At 47.2% G+C, this 15515-nt stretch overlaps 1 protein-coding gene across 30 annotated transcripts in view; it reads left to right on the plus strand.

Moving 5' to 3' along the window:
• CAMK2G (calcium/calmodulin dependent protein kinase II gamma) overlaps positions 1–15515 on the plus strand; it is a 409422-nt gene that overhangs the window by 378564 nt on the left and 15343 nt on the right. For 13 of the 30 annotated variants that reach the window (XM_073596628.1, XM_073596634.1, XM_073596632.1 and 10 more), the window contains one exon: positions 14681–14794. The exons of the other annotated variants lie outside the window; for them this stretch is intronic. In XM_073596628.1, coding sequence (XP_073452729.1) covers positions 14681–14794 — 114 coding nt within the window. The remainder of the gene's footprint in view (positions 1–14680; positions 14795–15515) is intronic. 30 annotated transcript variants of the gene reach the window in all.

A 15515-nucleotide genomic window follows, 5' to 3' on the forward strand; every position in this document is an offset into this window, starting at 1 on the left:
AGATTCACTTAATGCTTGAGTCAAGTGGCCAGATCACTACAGAGTTCCGTTAAAGCCCGATGCAATTATTTATAAACCCTTATATTCATTATTGGCTACATATACATTCATGTTTTAGCCAATATGATGAACACTGTTGCAGTACCTGATGCTGTTTTCATATCTACGTGTAACAAATGATTACATACATTAGGAATCAAAATTGGTAGCGTATAGTAACTTTTATTTTTTAATAGTTATTATACATGTAAATGTGATCAGCTTGATGTTAGAAATATTATAATTATGTTATTTTAAAGAAAAAAGCTTGTTTTTAAAAGATTAGTTCACCTTTTGAGAACATGTTACACTCATATTTAGGGCCCCATCCTTCATTTACAGAGTTCTGTGAATGAATGAACGAACTACAACTACTGTCTGTCATTGTGGCAGACAGCTTGTTGTTCTCAATGAACTGCAAGGGCCCTGGTGAGCGCTCCTGTAGTTCATTGATTCTTCCTTTAAGTAAATGTCTGCCCATATAGGAGGTACAAGCAGACCACTATACTAGGAGTCTGCAGGAGCCTGGCATTGCACCCACGATCTACTGATCAAAAGTTCAATGCTTTCCAGGCTCCTGTAGGAAAAAAATAATAAATGCCCATTTTTTGTTTTTCTGCAGAAATATGTGCATTTATTTATTTTTTTTCCCATAAGGTGAACTTAGCCTTTAAGTAAAATCCGTACGCAGGACAGCCATATGTGCTTATTGCAGTGGTAGGCTCTGCTTCTTGTTTTTCAACACTGCACTTCAGTTCTACTTTACTGCTGCTTCTCACAATGCAAGTCTGGGCTTGGGACGACTCATTGAAAAATTGCAAACTGTGTGCAGCCAATATCTCAATAGTTGATAGTGGTTGTAAATTCTTTAACCTTAATACATTCTATGCATTCATATGTGAACCCTCACCTTGAAAAACAACGCATTCACTTTAAAATAGAAAAGAAAGGCAAAACATTTGTGTATACACTTGAAAATAAATTCTAAATGCATTTTTTCCTAATTTATAAGTGATTGGATACCATAGAAACGTAGAAAACTGACGGCAGAAAAAGTCCAAGTGGTCCATTAAGTCTGCCCATTTTTATTATTTTTTTAAAGTATACATGTTTTTTTTTTTTGTTTGTTTTGAGTATAGATCTATGTTTGTCCCAAGCATGTTTGAAGCCACCTACTGTTCTCAGATGCATAAGAAGCTCAGAGCTAGGGGAGGAGAAGCAGTAGCACACTGGTCTTCCCAGTTAATGGCTGTGCAAGAAGTGTGTGTCAGCAAACATCTAATCATTGGAGGAGAGCAGGCTGACAGGAACAGGGATTTTACACAAAGGAAGCAATACAAAGAGAACAGGATACTCTTTTTTTATACAAGTACATGACACAACAGGCATGTATCAGGAATTTGAAATGTTGGGTAACATATTCTTTATTGTAGTAACATAACATTCATTTAAGGAAACACAAATGAAGGGCATGACCTGATGTAATTGGCACCACAATCCCAAACTACTAGAATCCTCTAAACAGCAAAAAAGAGGGAACATTAGAGGTTCGCCAATGCAAACCCAAGAACAGAAGAAAAGCATGTACTCAAATCAAAATATTACAATCGCTTTATTAATCCACAAATTAAAAAAATGTAAAATGTAAAAAAGGTGTCCTGCCCATCCTTGGGAAAGACTCTTGTTCCTGCTAGACCCCATTATATTTGTACATACGATATTGTTACATTGGTCATCTTACAATTATCAGAACAGTCTATGCAGGAACACTGTAGTAGGGCTGACGCGTTTCGCAGTTTATTGCTTCTTCAGGATACGTACAACAAAATAATTCAATGTGCGTGTGGAGTCACGTCCAGGGGAAAACACTAATCCAATAACTGATATATAGTTGCCTTAGAGCAATCCCCAAGACTGGGACAATACTGGAGAAGTTATGGATGGCCAGATGGAGCCCCTGGTTATAGGAACCAAAACACGGGCTTGAATATATAGAAAAGGCTGCCAGCCATGAAAGGAACATCGCTATACATCCTGTGGATGATTTTGGAGGGGGTGCAGGTAGGAGGGCCTTTTTGTTCGTGGTCCAACGTAGTTGCAGTGTATTTTAATATTCTAAGTGGAAAATTGTCCTTCCATGGTGGGCTGTTTTTTCTTTATATTGAAGCCCATGGTTTGGTTCCTGTAATCAGGGGCTCCATCTGGCCACTCATAATTTCTCCAGTATTTTCCCAGTCTTGGGGATTGCTCTAAGGCAGCTATAAATCTGTTATTTGAATAAATTGGTGGTTTTTCCCTGGACGTGACCCCACAAGCACATTGAATTATTTTGTTGTATGTATCCTAAAGAAGCAATAAATGTTTGTGAAATGTGTCGGTCACTACTACAGTGTTCTTGCGTAGACCGTTTTGTTGTATAATGACCATGTAACAATATTGTATGTACTATTATAATGGGATCCAGCAGGAACCTAATGCCTTTCCCAGGGATGGGCAGGGCACCTTTTTAACATTTTACATGTTTTTAATTTATGGATTATTAAAGTGTTTGTGAGTTTTTACTTTGAGTACGTACTCTTCTTCTGTTCTTGGGTTTGCATTGGTGCACCTCTAAAGTCCCCTTTTTCTTTCTCGAACATCACGGGACACAGAGCCACAGTAATTACTGATGGGTTATATGGGTATCACTGGTGATTGGACACTGGCACACCCTATCAGGAAGTTCAACCCCCTATATAATCCCTCCCCCTTGCAGGGATACCTCAGTTTTTACGCCAGTGTCTTAGGTGATGGACGTGTAAAGATGTCCTGTGCTGAGCTCCAAAGGGAATATCCTAAGATCCTATACTGGGGCAAGCCAGGCGAACCGGATCCATTCAAAGTGTCTTTTCATGGCCGAATTGAATGGTACCCGGGCCTCGTGTCCGAAGAAACGAGGTTTTACCCATAATGCTTCTCTTTTTAGAGAGCTGGACCCCGCAGATCAGAAAATGGCTTTAAACTTCCTAATTTCTGGCGAGGTGCTTTACGGTCCCAGAACTGTTGGATCCCCCTATTCGTAGGGGGCCCCAGTCTCTGACGGTTTTTTCAAACGGAGCCCACCGTGAGAGGTGAAGATTGGGTCTGTATAAACAGCACCCTGCAGCTGGATAAGGTAAGAGGAGATTCCACAGAATTTTTTAGTTCTAGTGGCTTTTCTCCTTTAAGGTAAATGCATGCTATGCCTATTGTGACCACCGGGGGCTGCCAAGAGCACAAACCTGCATATGCTGACTGTCTGTCTCAGGTGTTGTAATCGCTGATTATGTCCCAGCGTCTCAAGCAGGCTGCAAACAGGTAAGGTGGAAGGGGGGATTTCTCATGTTTGAATGTTCCCCCCCAGGCTAGAGAGGGGCCACAGGGGTCTAGAAAGTGGTTATACCACCCGGGCTCTGCGGCCTAATGGCCACCATCTCTGAAGATAGCCGTTCAGGCAGATCTTGTTACCAGCCTCCCTCCTCTCCCCCCCCCCCCCCCCCCCATCCCCAGCCTTTCTCCAGAAGCATGACAGGAGAGTCGGCCAGCGCGGGAAGCGCTCGTTTTTTTCAAAACTCGAGGGTGGGGCGGTAGAGGAGGGGGGCGGGACGTCAGCACAGAGTGCTTAGACTCCCACTCAGGCCAGCTGCAGGCTATTAAAGGCACTCTGTACAGGTGCACTCAGCCTTCTGAGAGACACAGAGCTGACGGTCGCATGTAAGGTGGGACACAGGCATTCTCCTAGGCAGCATTTACTGAAGTAACACCAGACTGAGCATTGGGTAGCAAGGCTTTTAGCCAGACTACATCGCTCAGCGGGCAGTGTTCATTTGTATACCTAACACCTTGTTGCTTTGCACTATGGGTAGAAGAGGTTCAAGCACCCCAGGAACCAGAGACACTAGGGGATCTCGTTCAGGTTCTGAGGACCCCCTGTCGGCAGCATCCTCCCCCCCTAAAGATGGGCCAGGGACGGCTAGCCAGGGAGAGCCATCGGGGTCAGGGGCTACACCTGCCTCTGGCACTTTAGCCCCTGTATATATTACACAAGAGGTTTTTTCCCTCAACCATTAATGGTCTAGAGGAAAGATTAATGGCCGTGATTACGTCTTCACTCAGTGGAAGAAAACGCACTAGGCTTTCCTCTGTTCTCCAAGACCCTCAGACAGAGGAGTTCTGGGATAAAGGAAATGAATCCCTTTCAGAGGATCGGGATGAGACGGATGATTCCTCTTCGGGGGAATCAGGTGGAGAGGGACCCTCTGCGACTTCCCAAGAGGAGAAAGTCTTAGTGCAGATCCTCACTGGATTGGTCCGCTCCACATTTAAGTTGCCCATACCTGAAACTGCTAAAGAATCCTCTTCTGCTTTGGGGTCACTGAAACCTTTCCAAGCAGCACATGCTTTTCCTGTTCATACTTTACTTGAAAAGCTCATTTATTCTGAGTGGGATCACCCACACAAACGTTTTTTTCCGCCGAGAAAGTTTTCAACACTTTATCCGATGGAAGAAAAGTTTATTAAAATGGGGGGAATACCAGCTATTGATGCCGCCATTTCCTCCGTAAATAATAGCCTGACTTGTCCTGTAGACAATGCTCAGATGCTCAGGGATCCTGTAGATAAAAGGATGGAATCCCTATTGAAGGATGTTTTCTCCTTAGCAGGATCAGTGGCCCAACCTGCAGTAGCAGCGATTGGAGTCTGTCAATACTTAAGAGACCATGTTAAGCAGGTCATCAAAGTATTACCTGAACAGCAGGCCCAGGGGTTTGCTAACCTTCCAGCGGCCTTATGCTTTGTGGTTGACGCCATTAGAGATTCTATCGTGCAAACCTCCCGTCTTTCACTGGGGTTGGTGCATATACGTAGAATCCTATGGTTGAAAAATTGGTCAGCCGAAGCACCATGTAAGAAGCTACTGGCTGGGTTTCCATTTCGTGGTGTAAGGTTGTTTGGAGAGGACTTGGATAACTATATCAAGAGAATCTCTTGTGGGAAAAGCACTCTCTTACCTGTCAAGAAGAAGAGTAAGCGTCCCTCTTTCAAACGGACTCTTTCCCCAGCGCCGGGGGCTTCAGCCTCCAGGCAGTCTCGACGGCCGCCTCCATCGGGGTCCAGAGACAAGAGTCAACCCCAGGGACAAAAGAAGTCCTGGGGAAGCCTACTAGGCAAAACACTAAGACCTCTGCATGAGGGGGCGCCCCCACTCACTCGAGTGGGGGGAAGACTGCGACAGTTCTCAGAGCTCTGGCACGAGGACTTCCAGGACAGATGGGTAATCTCCACGGTAACCTTAGGGTACAAGCTGGAGTTTCAGGAATTCCCTTCTCCTCGGTTCCTCAGATCAAATGTTCCCAGAGACCCAGAGAAGAAGCAGTCGCTCCTTCTAGCGTTAGAGCGACTTTTGTCGCAGGAGGTCATTATGATAGTTCCCGCAAAGGACCAGGGATTGGGCTTCTATTCCAACCTTTTTACGGTCCAAAAGCCAAATGGGGATGTCAGGCCCATTTTGGACTTAAGGGATCTGAACCGATTCCTAAGGATTCAATCCTTCCGCATGGAATCAATTCGAACAGTAGTTCCCACCCTGCAGGGAGGAGAATTTCTGGCATCAATAGACATCAGAGATGCATATCTGCATGTGCCCATTTTTCCTGCTCATCAGAAGTTTCTGCGCTTCGAGGTAGGAGGGCGCCATTTCCAGTTTGTGGCTCTGCCTTTCGGGATAGCCACTGCACCTCGAGTGTTCACAAAGATCTTGGCTCCTCCTCTGGCCAGATTAAGGGCTCAGGGTATAGCTGTCATAGCATACCTAGACGACCTGCTCTTGATAGATCGGTCGGTAGCCTCTTTGAATGGAAACTTGAGGACCACGGTCAGGTATCTAGAACACCTGGGTTGGATCCTCAACTTAGAAAAGTCTTTCCTAAAACCAGTAAGAAGACTGGAGTATTTAGGTCTGATTATAGATACAAGCCAGGAGAAAATATTTCTACCCCAGGCAAAGATCACTGCTTTGAGAGAGCTGATTCTGACAGTAAGGACCAAGAAGGGTCCCTCAGTCCGCCTTTGTATGAGGCTACTAGGGAAGATGGTGTCTTCATTCGAAGCAGTTCCCTATGCTCAGTTTCACTCAAGAATGCTGCAACACAGTATTCTGTCGACCTGGAACAAGAAGGTTCAGGCATTAGACTTTCCGATACACCTGTCGCATGCGGTGCGTCAGAGCCTCAATTGGTGGCTCATACCCGAAAACCTGCAGAAGGGGAAATCCTTTCTACCAGTTACCTGGACGGTGGTAACAACAGATGCCAGTCTGTCAGGTTGGGGAGCAGTTCTGGAACAGGCTGCGGTCCAAGGGGTATGGTCCAGGACAGAGAGGACCTTACCCATCAACATTCTGGATATCCGGGCGATACATCTAGCTCTAAAGGCCTGGACTATCAGGCTACAGGGTTGTCCGGTCAGGATCCAGTCTGACAATGCCACAGCAGTGGCTTATGTCAATCATCAGGGAGGCACCCGGAGCCGAGCTGCTCAAAAAGAGGTGAACCAGATCTTAGTCTGGGCAGAGATGCATGTGCCATGCATATCGGCAGTTTTCATCCCGGGAATAGAGAATTGGCAGGCGGACTATCTAAGTCGCCAGCAGTTACTTCCAGGGGAATGGTCTCTGCATCCCGACGTCTTTTGGGCCATATGCCAAAGATGGGGGGTTCCAGATGTAGATCTCTTTGCATCCCGATTCAACAAAAAGATAGATTTGTGGCAAGGACAAAAGATCCTCTTGCATGCGGGACGGATGCGTTGGTGATTCCGTGGCATCGGTTCTCACTGATTTACGCATTCCCGCCTATTCTGCTACTACCACGACTCCTTCGCAGGATCAGGCAGGAAAGGAAGTCGGTACTTCTGGTGGCCCCCGCTTGGCCCAGAAGGACTTGGTATGCAGAAATAGTAAGGATGACGGTAGGTTCCCCGTGGACACTACCGGAACGCCCAGACCTGTTATCTCAAGGTCCAGTGTTCCATCCTGCCTTACAAACGCTAAATTTGACGGTTTGGCTATTAAGACCCACGTTCTGAAGAGTCGTGGGCTCTCAGGTCCTGTCATATCTACCTTGATTAATGCAAGGAAGCCAGCTTCCAGGATGATTTATCATAGAGTCTGGAAGGCTTATATAACCTGGTGTGAATCCAGAGGTTGGCATCCCAGGAAATATGTCATAGGTAGAATCCTTGATTTTCTACAGATGGGATTAGAGATGAAGCTGGCCTTGAGTACCATCAAGGGCCAGGTCTCTGCTTTATCAGTATTATTTCAGCGGCCACTTGCTTCGCATTCTTTGGTCCGAAACTTTATGCAGGGGGTGATGCGTCTTAATCCTCCGGTTAAAGCGCCCCTAAACCCCTGGGACTTGAATTTGGTCCTGGCTGTGTTACAGAAACGGCCTTTTGAACCAATAAGTCAGATTCCTTTGGTCTTGTTGACAAGGAAATTAATTTTTCTGGTGGCCATCTCTTCTGCTAGAAGAGTATCAGAATTAGCAGCTCTTTCCTGTAAGGAGCTTTATTTGATTATACACAAGGATAGAGTGGTACTACGCCCTCATCCTAGTTTTTTACCGAAGGTGGTTTCTGATTTTCATTTAAACCAAGACATTGTTCTACCTTCCTTTTTTCCAGATCCCTGTTCCCCGGAAGAGAGATCTCTACATTCGTTGGATGTAGTAAAAGCAGTTAAGGCCTATCTAGGGGCAACTGCTCAGATCCGCAAGACGGATGTTTTGTTTGTGCTGCCAGAGGGTCCCAATAGAGGACAGGCAGTGTCAAAAGCTACCATTTCTAAATGGATTCGACAGTTGATCATTCAAGCTTACGGTTTGAAACAGAAGATTCCTCCGTTTCAGATCAGGGCACATTCCACAAGGGCTATTGGTGCTTCTTGGGCAGTGCATCACCAGGCCTCTATGGCTCAAATCTGCAAGGCCGCAACCTGGTCTTCAGTTCATACATTCACCAGATTCTATCAGGTGGATGTGAGAAGGCATGAGGATATCGCCTTTGGGCGTAGTGTGCTGCAGGCAGCGGTACAGGGTCCTCAGGTCTGATTGCACCCTACTTGGTCGTGGTTCCCCCCCCTCAGGTAGCATTGCTCTGGGACATCCCATCAGTAATTACTGTGGCTCTGTGTCCCGTGATGTTCGAGAAAGAAAATAGGATTTTTTAAAACAGCTTACCTGTAAAATCCTTTTCTTTCGAAGGACATCACGGGACACAGAGGTCCCGCCCCTCTTCTAATACACTATATTGCTTGGCTACAAAACTGAGGTATCCCTGCAAGGGGGAGGGATTATATAGGGGGTTGAACTTCCTGATAGGGTGTGCCAGTGTCCAATCACCAGTGATACCTATATAACCCATCAGTAATTACTGTGGCTCTGTGTCCCGTGATGTCCTTCGAAAGAAAAGGATTTTACAGGTAAGCTGTTTTAAAAAATCCTATTTTTTGGTGTTTATATAACATTTGTTTAAAGCGGAGCTCCGCCGATTTTTTTTTTTTTACCCTTACCTGTCCAGGGCACCTGCGATGTCTGCACCCGAAGCCGATCTGTCCCTCTGCTCTCGGGTGCTGCCGCCGCCATCTTCGGTAAGGGAATCGGGAAGTGAAGCCTTGTGGCTTCACTTCCCGGTTCAATACTGTGCATGCCCGACTCGCGTTGCACATTCCCACTGGTCCCTGCTGTCTTCTGGGACCTGTGTGTCTCCCAGTAGTCAGCATGGGGGACGGAGAAGGCGCCGGAAGTGGCGTAGATGCCCACGGGTGGACCGGGTATCTATGCCCAGAAGTGGGAGCAAAATACCTGTATTAGACAGGTATTTGCTCCCCCCCTCCCCCCTGAAAGGTGCCAAATGTGACACCGGGGGGGGGGGGTCCAAAAAGGGGAAGTTCCATTTTTGGGTGGAACTGTGCTTTAAGTTACTAGTAGACAATGTTTCAAAACTTTCTTCCCAGGAATGTTACAGACTGATACATTAGGGTGCCTGTGTAAGACTTTACTTTGAGAACATGCAAATATTAGACCTTTGTGTGTCATGTATGTCTAGAATCAAAGATAGAGATCAGAGTAAGACTTGGTTCACACTGCTGCGACATGAGATCAGACTTGTGATCAGACCAAGTCGCATGGCATGTCAAATTCAATGTTTATCTATGAGAGCCGCCTTAAAATATTACGCAATTTACTCCGACTTTACAAAACATTGCTGCACTACTTTGGTCTGACTTGAGTGCGATTTCAGGCCTTGTACTGGCTCCACATCCAATTTGTAAGGAAGTTGGAGGGCAAAGTCACCATCGCCGCAGTGTGAACCCTATGTGTGAGCCTTATGGCACTGGTTAAAGTGAACCTTGGGCAAAAGAATGCAGTTGTTTATTTGTTTACTACAAGTAATGGCTCCTTCCTTCCAGTTAGCCTAAAATACCATCTAATCCAAGGACTTGGACATCCTTTTCCCAAAGGCTACTTATTGGTCTCCACCATATTATCTTGTGTAACGGTGACAGAGGAGACAATGGTACAAGGTATTTAGAACTCTGTCTAGGAGGCTGTGCCCCAGATCATTGTAATAGTATGTGTTGCATCTCATAAATGATGCAGTGAAATGCTGAGACAACATGTACTTTACCAAGATCGAGCAGAGTATAGGGAGAAGAGGCATCAATCTTTTAAACTACAAGACAGTGCTTATTTATTTATAACACTAAATGGGAAAATAACATTGGACAGCCTGTGAAGTGCTGTCTTCAGAAAAAATCCTCACCTTGAATTGGCACGTTAATTATCACTCATTGATTTTTGTCTCATCGTGTTTGTAGAACAGTTAGCATTTGTTAACATGTTCCATTTTTACAAATGCCGTTATATGCTTACATATTGAAATGTGAAAGCCCTACATTTATGACAGTTATGTAGCCTTTAGGTTAAAAACAACAAACCCAATGTGGAGTTGGGGAAAACTGATCCTTGGACTGATTAATAGGCTTACAAGAAGACATCAGCTGTGCTGTCAAAGCGCTAAACTTTATCTCTGTAGCTGCTGTAATAGGTCTGACCTTTTCAGCCATTCAGATGCCATGAAATTCTTATAGCATGTGTCCTACTTTACATTGGCAGTGGACTTAAATATTTTACTGATCTATTGCAGTAAATAAGTTAATCCTAAAAATATATATTCTATTATAAAGCTCCTTGATGAGCATGTTGTATTCAATAAAAAAAAAACTAAAAAATCTCTGTTCAATGTTGGCAGTCTGTATTTTTAGCACTTTTGTGTTGCCGGTGTTCTGCCGAGAAAGTTCCTCTCGGCAGATAAGGACGCCCCTCTGCGCCTTCGCAGTAGGAGCTGGCGGAAATAGCCGAAGCAAAAAAGAGAAGAAATCAGTTGTACACGGCGCCTGTAAGAGGGCCCCACGCGGCCTCGCTTCGCTCGCCACGCTTCGGGTACGGCCTCGCTTTGCTCGCCACTTTTTTATTCCCCCTCTAGGTCCACTTGGATGGTGGGGCTTCAGCCTGGAGCCAGGGCTCAGGCGCCGTGTACAGCTGATTGAAGATTTTCATTTTCGGCGGCTCCTAGTCATTCGCACTGCGCAAGCGCAGCGCTTGCGCAGTACAGGGGGGTCGTTCTCCGCCGAGGGAACTTTCTCGGCAAGACACCGGGATTGTGTTTGCACAGTCTGTGCCTTGTTCTGCCCCCTGGTGGCTGCATGCTTACATTCGGTCTTCCTACATCTGAGCTTGTAACAAAACCATTAAGTTACATCTGCAGCTTCTCATTCATTTGGACTGGTCAGGATCATGAATGTATATGAATGTATAAAAATGTTATTTTAGAAAGATGAACCATAAGACAGAATCACGTGCTGTATGGAAAGCCTATTGAGCAAAAAAGCAGCCCTTCAAAAGCAAAACTATCTGTATTTCTGTAGTGGGAACTTTGCATGGCTTGGCTTTACCTGCCACCAGGGGCGGACTGACAACTCATGTGGCCCCTGGGCAACAGAAGATTATGGGGCCTTCTGTGTCCCCACCCACATGCAAGCCACACCTACACAAAGTCCCACCTACATAAATCATGGGGACACACAGCAGGGCACAGGCACATCACACTGGTACACAGCAGGGAACAACACAGGGCATGGGGCACATCAAAGGGCACACAGGAAGGCACATCATGGGGCAAAGGGCACATCAGGTGGTACATAGTAGGGCACTGAGAACATCACAGGGCATGGGGCACATCACAGGGAACATCAGGGGGTACACAGCAGGGCACTGAGAACATCACAGGGCATGGGGCACATCACAGGACACACAGTAGGGCACATCAGGGGGTACACAGCATAGCATGGGGCACACAGCAGGGTTTTATTATGCAGTACACAGCAGGGCACTTTATTAAGCAAAGCATGGTGCATCACAGGGGGCACAGGGAACATCAGGGGTACACAGCAGGGCACATCACGGGGCACACAGCAGGGTTTATTATGCTGTACATAACAGCAGGGCACATTATTGAGCACATGGTGCATCACAGGGGGCACAGGGGGCACACAGTAGGCACATCATGGGGTACACAGCAGGGCACATCAGGAGGTACTCGGCAGGGCATGTGGCACATAGTAGGGCACACAGTAGGACACATCCCACGGTACATCATTGGAAACAGGCACATTTGGCGGTACACAGCAGGGCACATCATAGGGTATGGGGCACACAGTAGGGTACATCAGGGGGTACACAGCAAAGCACGGGGCACATACAGGGCACATCAGGGAGTACACAGCAGGTCACAAAGCACATCACAGGGCATGGGGCACACAGTAGGTCACATCACAGGGCACACAGTAGGGAACATCATGGGTCACAGGGCACATTAGGCGGTACACAGCAGGGCACATCACAGGGCATGGGGCACACAGTAGGGCACATCAGGGAGTGCACATCACAGGGCATGGGGCACACGGTAGAGCACATCACAGGGCACACAGTAGGTCACATCAGGCGGTACACAGTAGGGCATGGGGCATATAGCAGGACATATGGCACGTCTGGGGGGTACACTGCATTGGACACATCACAGGCCATGGGGCACGCAGTAGGGCAAATAGCAGGGCACAAACCAAAACACAGGGCACACAGCAGAGCACTGGGATCCTCCAGACTCAGGACAGTGTCTCTCAGGGCAGCCATCGGGGGGGGGGGAAACTATGGGTGGAGGACACAGGGGGACACTGGGGGGGGGTGGAAGACACAGGGGGATACTGTGGGAGGGGTGGAAGGCACAGGGGAACACACTGGGTGGGTGGAAGGCAGGGGGACACTGTGGGGGGGTGGAAGGCACAGGGGGGCACTGTGGGGGGGTGGAAGGCACAGGGGGGCACTGTGGGGGGTGGAAGGCACAGGGGGACACTGTAAGGGGGTGGAAGGCACAGGGGGACACTGTGGGGGTGGAAGGCACGGGGGGGGACACTGGGGGGGGGGTGGAAGGCACGGGGGGGACACTGGGTGGGTGGAAGGCAGGGAGACACTGTGGGGGGGTGGAAGACACAGGGGGGCACTGTGGGGGGGTGAAAGACACAGGGGGGCACCGTGGGGGGGTGGGAGGACACAGGGAGACACTGTGGGTGGGTGGAAGGCACAGGGGGACACTGGGTGAGTGGAGGACATAGGGGGACACTGGGTGAGTGGAGGACACAGGGGGACACTGGGTGAGTGGAGGACCCGGGGACACTGTGGGTGGGTGGAGAACACAGGGGGACACGGGTGGGTGTAAGGCACAGGGGGACACTGTGGGTGGAGGACACGGGTGGGTGTAAGGCACAGGGGGACACTGTGGGTGGAGGACACAGGGGGACACGAGTGGGTGGATGGAAGGCACAGGGGGACACTGTGGGTGGAGGACACAGGGGGACACTGTGGGTGGGTGGGTGGAGGACACAGGGGGACTCTGTGGGTGGATGGAGGACACAGGGGGACACTGTGGGTGGATGGAGGACACAGGGGGACACTGGGGGAAGGTGGAAGGCACAGGGGGACACTGGAGGGGGGGTGGATGGCACAGGGGGATACTGTGGGGAGGTGGAAGGCACAGGGGGATACTGTGGGGAGGGTGGAAGGCACAGTGGGACACTGTGGGGGGGGTGGAAGGCACAGTGGGACACTGTGGGGGGGGTGGAAGGCACAGGGGGCATTGTGGGGGGGTGGAAGGCACAGGGGGACACTGGGTGGGTGGAGGACTGGGAGAATATCACGAGGCCTCATGCAGTCCTGTTGGGGCCCGGGTCCCCTACCCCTGTACTGTCTGCTGCCGCCCCCGCGATGGCAGCCATGCAAAAAGACCTGCGATGCCTTGCTGCGAACCTCGCCCAATGCTGGACAACTCTCACAGCATGCTGCTCCCCGCCAGCCCCTCCTCTCGTCCGTCCCAGGTGATGTCATGTACAAGCACCTGGGGTGGACGGGAGGGAAGGAGGAGTTGGCAACGAGCAGCGTGCTGTGAGAGGTATTATCACAGACGTGTCCTGAATCCCTGCATGTATTGCGGATACAGAGGCTCTCACGGGCCCCCTAGCGGCACGGGCCCTCGGTCCGTGCCCGATGAGTCAGTCCGCCCCTGCCTGCCACCGATTTTTAAGTTCTTATTTGTAATTATTATAATGGGTTTATATAGCGCTAACATAGTCAGATGTGGTGATCAGAGGAATGAGTAGCTGAAATAGTGTTTGAACGTATCAATGTCTTAAGGCTTGTATTTACTCTGACATCTTCATACATAAAGAAAGACTTTGATGAGTGCATGTTGTGTAAAAGAGGATTTTGTGTTAGTCATGTTGAAAATAGTTTTTGGAGTTTTGCGTGGAATGTGTCAGATTTGGCTTTTTGTGTCATACCAATACAAACAAAATAAATAAACATGAGAATGCCTAAACATTTATAATTGCAACAATTTTCTGGGCGAAGTGGTGCATTATCTGACGAAATGCAGTGGTGCCAATATTTTTGGCAATGACTGTATATGCAGGTTCAATTTATAAATACTTACCAGAGTTGGTAGTAGCATTATCTGGTCCAGACAATTTAACAAATGTTTAAGTTGTCCTTTAAAGCAAATTGGTTGCTTTGCTGTGAATTGCCAAGGAACTAGTTTACATTAAAGCTGCAACATAAGATCATCTTGCTGTGTAATAAATTGATTTAGATTAGCACTACTGTTCCGGTTTTAACACTGAAAGCCTAACATAACAATGATGATAAAAACATGGTCACCTCCCCTCTACATAGCTAAGTTACTGTACTAGTAGGTAGGGCACTGAATGCAGGTAATTTTACATCTGCATATAGGACTAGGATAACTACCCAATTCAGAAATGCATTTATATGGCTGTATTATTATTCTTGCGTATATTTAAGGTTATTAAAGGGGAAATTTTGTCACTTTAAATTACTTTACTTGTTATATGTTATGTTTATGATCAACAATGGAAACAACTCTTATTGTTTGTAAGTATAATAACTGCATTCCTGTCTCCTGTGCATTTAACTTGTTGCATGCGGATCAGCATCGCTTCTCTGTCCTGGGGATGGCCCTTTGCTTCTCCAAGGATGGAGCCAAAGTGAAAGCAAAATACAGACTCAGTCCTTGCAGTCACAGTTTGGTTTGTGTACTGCAGCCAGTAAGTTCTGAGTGGAGTGCTGTGTTCTTTCCCTCACATTCTTCCTTTACTGTTGTACGTTGTTCATAGATACCTATTGAAATGATGAACCCGTGTGAGAAACCAGTCCTTTGCCCCATAACTTGTTCAGTTCTCTTCAGCATGCATGTTCTTATCAGTGCATGATGTAGCATTTAGTGCTTTGCGGTTCATTATGATCTGCAAGCTCAGAGACCCAGGGACTTATTTAAATGCTCAGGAACCTAATAATACCAAAGGGAATAAAACAGTTTTCAGGGCTCATATGCTTACCTCTAGTTTGCTGTCAGTGCATTTCTTAAAAAAAAAAAAAAGAGTTTACTGCATACTATTTATAGGTCAACCTAATCTAAAATTGATACGTCCGTGTTAACAGTCTTGTCCATAAGTTGAGTCAAATTCTGGCTTCTTACTTCTCTTGGGGACTCCTCTTGCTTCTCTTGAGTTTACCTCCATCAGAATTCTTACGAGCCTTTCATAGATCTTACAAGGCCTGTTGATGGTGCCATGCTTTTTTATTCCTGTTATATATTTCCTACAAAAGCATTAAAGCCTATGTCAGGGTTTCTCAACCTCCAGAGGTTGCTAGGGGTTCCTTGAGCAATCTCTACCTCTCAGATAAGTTCCCACTGACACCATTGATTTTTGTATCTACCTGTAAGGAGGTAATTCTTCTCGATGTCCATAAGCGTAAGGTGCATTC

Source organism: Aquarana catesbeiana, linkage group LG08 (assembly GCF_042186555.1).
Source record: "Aquarana catesbeiana isolate 2022-GZ linkage group LG08, ASM4218655v1, whole genome shotgun sequence".
Lineage (NCBI taxonomy): Eukaryota > Metazoa > Chordata > Amphibia > Anura > Ranidae > Aquarana > Aquarana catesbeiana.